Below are 11,352 nucleotides of genomic sequence, written 5' to 3' on the forward strand. Positions count from 1 at the left end.
CCACATACCTGGAAAAAAGCATGCCTATGCTCAAGTAGGTTCCTAAGGGGAGTCCAGTTTAACTCTGAAAGAAACCACTCATTTCTTAAGCTATAGAAATCTCAAACCTTCTTATCTGGAAGGAAAATGATCTGTTCAGCAACCAAATTTCAACCACAAGCACCAAAACCGATGGAAGTAATTAACTAAAAAACAATTACAAAATTTAATTTTCAACCTCCCTAAAATGTCTAATTAGAACGGTGCATTTTACTTTTAATGAAGAAAAATAGTGGTAGATACTCATATGAATATTCTATTTACAGAATATAGTTACTGAGTGTTTAATACAACACTCACCTACTTCCATTTTCCAAAGTCTTGTTTGCTCGCACCTTATCATTCTTCTACATGCAGGTTATGTTTTACAATTACATTTAATATGAAAAAAAGAGCTATCTTTGTTAGGCTGTCTGAATTCTAGCAAGGCTATCCTGTATCTGGTCCTGCCTGACTGCTTTCCAATGGGCGGAGGAAATGATCCACTTCTTACATCTGCATAGTATCAATACAGGCCAAACATCCAAAAAACACAGGTTAAATTAACATCCTGGTCTTCAGGATGTTCGTTAAAATAGAATTGATAATACTCTTCAGCAACCTAGATATGTCTTGAGTGTAACTTGGCATCTCTTAGAAAGTTAGCTCAAGCTACATTTCAAAGTGCTAGCATGCTCATTCTTCTAAAACAGCTGTCATCCGCTGCACCAAAATTTCTGTACCTTACAAATCAAGATGCAATATTTTGTTACTGTAAAATTGCTGCCAGGAAAAAGATAAGTAAGGAAGTGAAGCAAAGAAAGCAGGACAGAGATAGGAAATAAGAATTCAAGCAATTATATATATTATATATACATTGCTGTTGAACTGCAGAGAAAGCAGGGTCAAAAAACCCCAACAAGTCTCATCTTACTGTAGGTTTTAAAACCAGAAATACTCCATGTACAACAAAACTTTATGGTATAAAAAGGATTCTGATAATTAAATGCTAGGCTACTTGCAACTAGAAGCCAGCATAGGTACCAAAGGGATCAGGAGGAAGATGTTGCAAATTAAATTAAAGGGAATGGAAGCAAAGACAAGATAAACTAGCTTTTTGCACAATTTCTCATGATCAGTTAAAGTCCATGAAGAGAAAAGGCTTTAGCTTGCTCAATCAGGGTGAAAAATAGTTAAAAATAGTTTGCCTTGATCTACCTCTAATTCTGAATGTCCTTTCCTTGGATACACAAAGGACCCGGCCCCTCTCACAGGTATTCGCGAAGCCATTGAAAACAGCCATCCAAAAGACAGGTTTGCCAATATGACACATTAAAAAAATTAACTAAAAATAAGTATTTCAGAGAATCAGAATGAGAACTAGGACCTGACAAGACAGACAAGATTTGCTCCTGGCAAATGCCATACAACATATGTGTAAAAAAACCTTTTGCATAAGTTATAAAAGAAACAACTTTAGCAAAAAGGAGGACCAGAGGAAATGGCAGGAAGATGTGCCAGGGGAGGTTTAAGTTGGACATTAGGAAAAGGTTCTTCACCCAGAGGGTGGTGGAGCACTGGAACAAGCTCCCCAGGGAGGTGGTCATGGCACCAAGCCTGACAGTATTCCAGAAGCATTTCGACAACATGTGCCCTCAGACACATGGTCTGAATCTTGGGATTGTCCTATGCAGGGACAGGAGTTGGACTCAATCCTTGTGGATCCCTTCCAACTCACAATATTCTATGATGCTATAGAAAAAAAAAAAAAAAAAAAAAGTGGAAGTTCTCTCCCCTCAACACCATAGGGCTGCTGCTTACGACAGTTCATGTTGTATGTGCAGTCCTCCAGTTGTGCAGGAGTGAACACAAATCCCAGTATGACTGGGTTCAGAGAAAGCCGGCTGCAGTCATGCTTTTCAATTATGTGAAGAAGGAATACTGTATTATCTTCTTTAGCTCCAAAGTAAATTCTCCCTTGGGTAATTTTTCATACAAAATTTTTAACTACATTAAAGTTTTACTGTGTAAGGTAAAGACAGCTCAAGCCAAATCTCATTGTATAAAAGAAACTATAATCCAGGGAGATAGTGATATGGTAATTAGAATGGCCTTTCTTAATTAGCTATATGCAGTCAGAATCTCCACCACCATTATGCACAGTAAGGACAACATCCAAGGAGGAGAAATGCTCCACTTTTAGGTGGTCCATAATGGGATCCAGAACAATACTCAGGATAACCTGGAATTGTAGCTATCTCCTGTAAGTACATTTTAAAGGTACTAAAATAGTTTCCATAAAGCAAACCAACAAACCTCCAAACGCAAGCACACTTGTGCTACACTAGCACTTTCCTTTCCACTTCTAAAAAGCCAAACCAAACAACCAATGCCAAAAAAGCTTGTTGGCCAAAGCCCCTGAGCTTAATTCCCTTAGAGGGAAAGGATTAAAGTTCACTTCCTGAACATGTTTGCAACTCAGTGAGGTATTCATACAGAAAAAACGTCACTACTGTCAGTATTTTAAAACATTGTATTTTGAGAGGTGTTTGACCCTAATTTTGTAAACTGAATGAATGAATTCTCAGTTGTTCCAATATCTAGTTTTGATTCATGATTAAGCTTTGGAGTGCATGTGATGAGTTTACTTCTGAGCTCATGCAGAAAACGATTTCTTCCGGTATGCAAAGGCTTAATTTATAACTCAAATCTTACATATATAACTCATCAGTAGTCAGATATTGATCCCAGGCTTACACCCTGACCCCCCCAAACCCCACCACTTACTGAAAATGAGCTTTATGTGAGCAATTTCCTTGGTTCTTTTGAAGACTTTTATGGATTCCAGAGGGAAGACAATTCCTACTGCAGAGTTAAGTTTTATTCCTACATCCTTGTCACCTGACCACTTATCACCTACCACACCATAATCTCTGATTTTATGGCTATTTCACTTGAAGCCTGTTGTCCTGGTTTTCAGCTGGGATACAGCTAGTTGTGTTCTTAGTAGCCAGAATAGCGCTGTAGTTTGGTTTCAGTATGGGATCTGTTATAAGAAGAACATTGATAACATACTATTTTTTTCAATTGTCTGTAGAAGAAGAAGGACTTCCCAAATTCCCTGTGTTTTGTTAGTCTGTAGTGCAAAGGACTGGGGGGGTGAAATTGGCATTTGGATATGCCAAAGGGATATTCTAGATCATGTAACGTCCCGTTCAGTGTATTAATGAGGGTCTCTCAGGCTCTTGTTCTTCCAGTACTTCTCCAGTATCATTATCTAGGAACGAGCCAGGCTTGGTCAGCAGGTGATGAGCAATTGCACTGTGCATCACTCATTTGTATATTTCATTATTACTATTATTACAATTATTATTGTAATGATTATTTTAAGTTTTATTTTATTTAAATTATTAAATTGTTCTTATCTCAACTTATGAGTCTCCTTACCTTTACCCCTCCAATTCTCTCACCTGTTTCCTTGGGGGGGTGAATGAGTGAATGGCTGTTGGGTGTTTGGCTGCCAGCCAAATTAAACCACCACACCCATCAATACAGCAGTGCTACAGGGGAAAATACTATGGTGCGAAAGGTGTGGTTTTCATATTTGTAGATTAAAGATTTATCAAATTCCTTTCAGTATGGATAGTTGTTCTAAAAGTGAAGGCTGTTGTTTCTGCTGAATTATTCCAGTTTTTTCACTAATGGCCTTTCCATAATTTTTTTTTTTCTTTTGTGAAATTTATAAAATGATTTTAATTTGTACAGCTGATTCTGCAAACAATGATATTCTGGACACACTCCCAAACATCCTGTGCTAAATTTAGTTTCATGATGAGCAAGTAAAATTCACATTTTCTTTATTTGTCCATATAATACACCATTTTTTTTTTAAAGTTTTAAAATTAGATAAAAGCATATTAAATGGCAGGTGTATGAAGTTCTTCAGAAACAATGCCAGAACAAAAAACTGAATTACAAAATGTTAAAAAATATGTAGGTACATTTGAACTTAACATTCCACTAACGCATAATGTTACAGATATTGTCTAATGAAAAATAATTGTGCCACTTACCTATTTTTGCTGTTTCTAGGAACTTTTTATTCTGTACATAGGACGATTCTGTACAAAATATGAAGTCTACATTTTTATTACTTATTACCATAAAACAAGGTACAATGTATGTACAATATTAAAATGAAGCCATACTAAAGCCACACTAAAAAGACACTTGTAATATTACTTTTGACATTCCTGATGTACAGGTCTAATTTTGGAAAACAGGGGAAAGGTGTCAGACACAGAACTTTATGAAGAACAACAATCACCAAAATTCTACCTTTTTTTTTTTTTTGATGTATTAGTTTTAGAATGGTTTAGTACAGGATTATAAGAAGTATATAAATATTGAAAATAAACATGCTAAACCATTAGTGGTGATAGATTTTGGAATATTGCCTAAGCAAATATTCAGTGGCCCAAAACCTCAAATATTAATTTATGGTGAGCTTTAAGCCTTTAAAAATACCAGAATATTTCCCTTTTTGGTGAGTGTTTTTCTTCAATAAAGAACAGAAAAAAAATCTAGACAGTGAAAGATGTTCTTATACGTTGAGCGTCACACAATCAAACATTGATATACAAGGTTTTTTTTCCTTGGGTAACGTAAGAATAATTCCTTTCAGCAACCTCTTGCACAAACATACTGAACACCCAAAATCAAAGGTAACTGATAATCTACCAGCTAAAGATGGAAGTTCAAACAATGGTATATCAAAATACATAGACATTGCTTTACACAATTAAAAAAGCACCCTTTTTCCCTCAAAAGGAGAAGGCATCTTTAAACTGTTTTAATATAGTTTAACCTAATGGTAAAGCATACTCTTTTTCAAGTTTTACAGGAAATGTTTTCAGAGACAGTGGACATTCCACTTAAAGGTTGGGTTGGTCTTTAAATTTAGTTGTTGCAAGCCAATATTTACCACCCACAATTTTCTTCCAATAGACAATGTAACAAATATTGGAACTTGAATGTTAAATGCAACCACCGAACAGCAGGCACTACATCTGCACAAGGTTACTATGAATGTCTGCTTTGCTCAATTTTTTTTTTTTTTAATGGATGCAGGAGACGTTATACTTCCTTAAAAAGTAAAACAAAACTATTTTTAAAGAAGCCACATTTTTATCTCTTTATGCATCAAGACATTAAACATTAAGTTATATCATGTTACTGCCAGAGACAAAAGAAACTAATCACCCATTTAGAATAGCAGAACACATTTCCAACAGCTTGTAAGCAGGATAAGTAAGTCAAAATACTGGCCACCCTGAGAGAAATCAAATATTGAAGACAAAGCACTATATTTTTAAAGAGATTTTCCTCCCGTGCTTTTCCATCTACAACAAAAAGCTCATTACATGCAAGTAATCTTGTGGAATATATAGCAGCATTTGAAGATCATCAGCAACTCAGATGCATTTTCAGTTCGCTTGTGAGGTGAATTTGCAGCACATGTGCTCTTTACAACAACCACAAAAATATTTTCACGGTAAAATTATGCTCACTATCTCCTCAGCTCTTAGACTCATTTAAGAAGAAGCAGAATGGAATTCAAGGGTCTGTTATTTTTCTTATTTTAATAAGCCTGTGATGTTGTGTTTCCTGAAAGGTTATGTTCATCTTTCAGATAAAAACTGATGCAACTGAAATCACGCATAATATCTGCCAAAGAATATTGAACTCCTAGAGCCCAAGAAAAACGCTGAGTATTAAAAGCTCAGATAAGGGAGAAAACAGTGAAAGAGTATTTTAGTGACTTGAAAAAACTTAAAATGAAACTTTATATTCAGTCTATTCCCAGTCATAGTAAACAAATTTTCATATCTGGAATACTGGTGCCGTATTATACATTAAAGACTGGAAAATATGGCTTTAAATATACATAAAGTGTTAGGACATGGTATATATAGATATATATATATCTTTATCCTAAGTAAAGGAGAAATAAATTTACAGAATTCTTAGAAAGGAATGATGATTGAGGATTGTCATGAAAGTTACCAGTTTGTAAGCCATGTTTTAAAATACGAAACAGTAACTGTGTATTTTCAAAACTGCTGGTATTACAAGACAGCAATAATGTGGAAACAGCTGTAAAGTTGAGAAATCCTACAAAAAGTTTAATACTTAAATTTGAAATAATTTTACTTTTGAAAACACACATTTATCATTAGTACCAACTATTGGTCATTCACTTATTTAGACAAAAAAGAGTTTATAGAATGCTTTTCTCAAATATGACTATAAAAACTGCATGTTATCAGCTAGCTGGTACTATGACAACACCTCCAGGAAATTGTGTCCACTTGATTATAGTCAACCCAATATTCTGCTAATGGAATTGGGTAATTTACCATTGTTTGAACTACTAATCTTGAGCTGCATACTCTATTATTGCCTACAGAACTGGGTTGAAGAAAGCTTTGACTTTGTGTGTAACTGATTGGTATGGCACAAAAAAGTAAGTTCTACTGTAGAACCGAGTCCAGAAAAAAACCCAAACTTTTACTCCAAAATAATATGTCACTGTGATATATTAATGCCCATCATGTGATATTAATTCATCAGCTCTGCAATGTGATTCCAAGGCTTTCATGGTATAGATATCCTGAGGCAGTTCTGACTTGCGTCGCACAAGAGGACGATCTTTTTTCTGATCTTTCTGTGCCTGAAATAGAAATAGAACAAAGTTGGCCAAAAATATTTATTACTAAACAACTACTTAAAAATATTTCCTGCACATCACTATATTCACTTATGGGAAAAGAAAGAAAAAACACATGGGAGAAAATTTATACTTTCTCCTCTTTACCCCACCAGCTACCTAGTTTAAAGTCTTGAAATTATTTTTTTGCTAAGAGGAAAAATTAGAAACAGCTAACAAATTCTAAGTTATTAGCAATCATGACATTACTACCACACTTAATCACTTAATAACATTTTACAAAATAAAATTATCAACTTTTAACTTATTTTTAATTTTGTATGTCTCTCTATGTAAGATAAATGATTTTAAGTTTTTTTTCCATGCTTCCAATTACTTGCACTAGTCACATACCTGAGAACTTAAGGTTCTGCTGTTTTATTTTACTGATGTTCTCTCAAAACCAGACAGTATTCCTCTACAAGTATCTTTAAACTATATAATGGCATCTTTATATTGCTCCCATGTCTGTCTCATCTACCCTAACTTGCCTGTTAGATCAATTATGTTTATTCATGTTCTTTTATAAAAAAAGTTCTTATAAAAACTGATTGGCTTTTATTCAGCCATTGATTTACTAGCATGTTCAAAAAGTAAATCAGTCATGTTGGTCTTATTTTATTGTAGCAAAGAGTATTCACTGAAAATGCTCAAATTGTTATAGAAAAAAAATTCCTGGTCTACTTTCCTCAGTCATTCCATCACCTCTTCAGTATGGACATTCTGCTACATTGCTAACATCTGTCATGAATCTTACTTTCACTGAAACTATATAATTTTTACATAGTTCCTAACTTCTGAAGTTTTATAAAAAAAAATAATTTATTTTAAATAATTATTTAAATTTAAAAAAAAAAACCCAAACCTTGGTTTTAGTTTGGGCTGCCATTACTGATTGTGCATTTTATTATATGGTATAATACTGACCCAAATTCCCAAACACTTCCAGCAGCTGGGACTGGGAACTTTGTTCTTAACTGCTTGTCCCAACCACTAGTATACAGTCATACTTTGGCTGTTTTTCTTCTAGAACTAATACTAAGAACACTTAAGAGTTAGGAATTATGAAGTTTAATTCCCTGTGGTCAGGATGGAAAGTGAACCAAGGTCTCATAAACCTTGAGTAAATGGTTATGCACTAGGAAACAGCACAGAAAAGATGGACATTACCATCAACACATTGATCAGTATTTGGGTTCTTTTTTCAACAATCTTATAAGTACCTTTCTCCACTAAAAGTGGTTGTAGGCTCTGGAGCTAGTGTAAGGAGGGCCCTCACCCCATCACGTGGGCCTGGCTAAGCTATCCAAGGTCTGAAGAAAGGCAGAGGTTTAGAAACAATAAGCCCAGTGCTTCTCACAGACTAGCTCTAACCCTCATGCATTGCCCTGGATAGGCATGTAATTCAGCCACCAAGATTTACATGTAATGCACAGGGTTCCATTCCAGAGATAAGCGTTTAAAAAAGAGCAATCACTGAGCATGGAGTATCTTGGAGATACTCCAGCATTTCTTCTTTCATCAAAATAATTTTTTTCCTTCATTCAAAATGCCATAGTACAAATAATAAATAAAATATAATCTTGCAGGATAATGACACTGTAATTTTAAGAAAGTAATGCAGAAGGTTAGGTTGACCATATGCTTATTTTTACTAAATTTCTTGTTTGATACATTGGTTCAAATTAACAGATTTTTATCTCTGATCTCAACCAGTTTTTCAGCTCCGGATAATTTCTCTGGTCATAAACTTTGCTGTATTTAGAGATATTAATATTGCTGATATTCCCACCAGACATCTTAGTGATACTGCTCCCTGGCACCTCTCCATTTTCTATTAGTTACAAGTTTAAACTTCTAGTTTGAATGTCAGGATTCCAGTTCTACTTAACTAAAGTTAAATTAAAAATACTTGAAGATCACTAAGCATTAGTGAAAGATTAAAAGACTGGAATGACCTTCAGAGTCCTTGCCCTGTAGTAAGCAATGGAACATGACAGATGGTGGACTAAGAAAGAAGACCCATGAGTGGGCAAGTCAAATGCACACTTTACGTGTTTTTTCGAAACATAATAGCTGTAGCCACTAAGGAGGCTCTGAATAACAAGCAAACAAAAATCATCACTAGAATCTGGCTGTATTTTATGTAAGTTTTCCTTATGAGAAAACAAAACTGTTGTGCAGAGAAGAGAATAGAACATGATGTGGTAGATTTTAGCCTGTCATTTTAAGTATCCTTAAAGCATAATAATTGTTCCCATTTTTGTTCCCACAAAAAGCTATTTCTAAGTGGAAAAAAAGAGAAAGTTTCCGTTGAAGAAGAAATGTCAAGAGACGATACAGCAGATTCACAGGCATGAGAAATGTAACACCATATTCCTGGCTGCTACAGTACTACTGTATCAAAAAGTAGGAGCTCTAATGAAGTTTATTACTCTAGAATAAATGGTTACAGGGCTGAAAAGAAAACCCAAGTTTACATCTATTATTAACAGCCACTTTAAAAAAATGGTAATTAATCATTTAGAGTACTTTGTTATCCTCCACATGGCTTTACCTGACAAGCCTCTTCTTTCACTGTCTTTTTCAGCATCTGCAAATCTTCAATTAAAGGTCCATCTGTTTCCATTGCAACAGGACTGTTCAGCAAACTTGTGTCACTATATGTTGGGTACTAATAAAATGCAAAATGTTAAAATAATAATGCTTCATGGTAATACCTAAATACTAAGAGTGTATTTGAGCATTTGAATGATATGATTAATTATTTGATATTAGCTTATATATCTTATACTTCCAGGCACCAAGTAATAAATTTTAAAATAGAACTCCAATACTTTCACTTGGCAGAAATGTCCTGTTGAAAAATACAGTCAGAATACAAAAAAAATATGCTTTGATATCTGAGACTGAATTTTAAAACATTCAGGTTTTGCCAGTATTGAATGTCTACTTTGGCAATAATTTATCTGAAACCTTATTAATACATTGTCTAGTGATTTGTGAACAGCATAGCAACCCAAAGACAATGATTTTACTTTCTGGTGCAATTTTGTGTTGGAAGAGAAAATACAGTGTTAAAAGGCCAAATATGGTTAATATAAATTTCAAATTATTTCAAAACAAAATATTAAGCTTTTCTGTCTTTAGAAAGTAGAATAGCCATTAAAGTCCTTTGGGAATAAATTAAAAAAAAAAAAAAAACTTGTAAAAACATAGTATCTAAAAAGCTTACTGTACAGCAATCCTAATATTTTAAATTCTATTTTAATTCAGATGAGGTGTATGTGGTCTTGAAATTAAAACTAATTTACAACCACACACACACTTTTTCATCCATTTTTCCTCATAAATATTTTAGTATCTGAGTATACCAATAACTTAATGCAGATGAGACAAAACAGAAAAAACCTGATAGCAAGGATTTAACTAATACAATTATAACAATTTAAAAATCTTTAAATGTATTCTTGTGTCATGCAGAGTCAGGAACAGCTCTGAACAACAAGAACTGTCAGTAATTAGACAAATAGAAAGTTAATAAAAATTCCAGGAAAAATAAAACTACTTAAAAATCCATTATATAGAGTGCAAAAAGCATTTATATCCTTTTATCAATTCCGTGGAGCACTCAGTGTTCGAATTAGTAATTTTTATTTTAAATTGCTTCCAATTATTAGCTCTCCAAGCACACTACGCAGAACATACTGTATACAGGCTGTGCTAACCAGTTTCAGAAAATGAACACAGTTACAAAAAATTACTTGGGAAGAAAAGGAAATTTACACTGTAGAACTCTGAATTTTAATACTAAAAGTCAATTTCCTTATTTAGCCAGACATGCAATAGTTCATCATTTGTGATAGCAAATGACCACATATATCAAGTACTCTTCAAGTAAGGCTTTTGTATAGCTTATCTGATTAAAGGAATGTTTTGTCACTGAAAGTCAATTGCTTGCTGCTTTCATATGAATGGTTCTTTTTTGATTAACTGATCTGTTGTCATCTGACATATTGCTTAATTTTAACAAATTTTATTTGAGCAGTTTAGTCATTGTTCCCTGAGAAATGCCACAAGAGGAAGAACACATTTATGAATTTCCTCCTCCTTAGAAAAGAGGATGACCCCATACTTTCTGTTTTAAAAATAGCACTGAGATCATAAAGTGTCCCACTTCTGTTTATAGAGTACTGTTACTCCATCTTCCACTACTTCCAAACTCAGTCAGATGATGCTGGAAAGATACAGTACAGTAAGTTTCTTGCTGCAGTATAGTAAAATTCCAGCTGGAAAGCAGTTGAAATGTTTGGAGGTTTTTTGCCCATAGCAGAAATCAGTATGATCAAGATAAAGGAAAACTGGCAAAATTCTCCAAGCAAAGTAAGTAGAGGGGAAAAAAACCAAAATCACCAAGCCAAACCACCCCCTTCTCTCATAATTTCAAAATATAATGAATAGTCTAAAGGAACTTTTGTTTCTTATCAAAATTTCAGTTACATTCAGTTCTAGTAATGCCTGAAAGGATGTTTCTGTTTTAGTAAGAACCTGAAGTGCAGGTTCAG

General features: G+C 34.1%; 1 protein-coding gene across 2 annotated transcripts in view; it reads right to left on the bottom strand.

The window, feature by feature from the left end:
• Positions 1-4,096: 4,096 nt before the first annotated feature.
• The window catches only part of PPP2R5C (protein phosphatase 2 regulatory subunit B'gamma), a 32,808-nt gene continuing 25,552 nt past the window's right edge, over positions 4,097-11,352 (bottom strand). The window contains exons 12-13 of one of the 2 annotated variants that reach the window (XM_010171983.1): positions 9,345-9,461; positions 4,097-6,751 (exon numbers count right to left, since the gene is read on the bottom strand). In XM_010171983.1, coding sequence (XP_010170285.1) covers positions 6,620-6,751; positions 9,345-9,461 — 249 coding nt within the window. In that variant the 3' untranslated portion in view covers positions 4,097-6,619. The remainder of the gene's footprint in view (positions 6,752-9,344; positions 9,462-11,352) is intronic. The other variant, XM_029085951.1, reaches the window with a different exon arrangement.

Source organism: Antrostomus carolinensis, unplaced genomic scaffold, assembly GCF_000700745.2.
Source record: "Antrostomus carolinensis isolate BGI_N321 unplaced genomic scaffold, ASM70074v2 scaffold557, whole genome shotgun sequence".
NCBI lineage: Eukaryota > Metazoa > Chordata > Aves > Caprimulgiformes > Caprimulgidae > Antrostomus > Antrostomus carolinensis.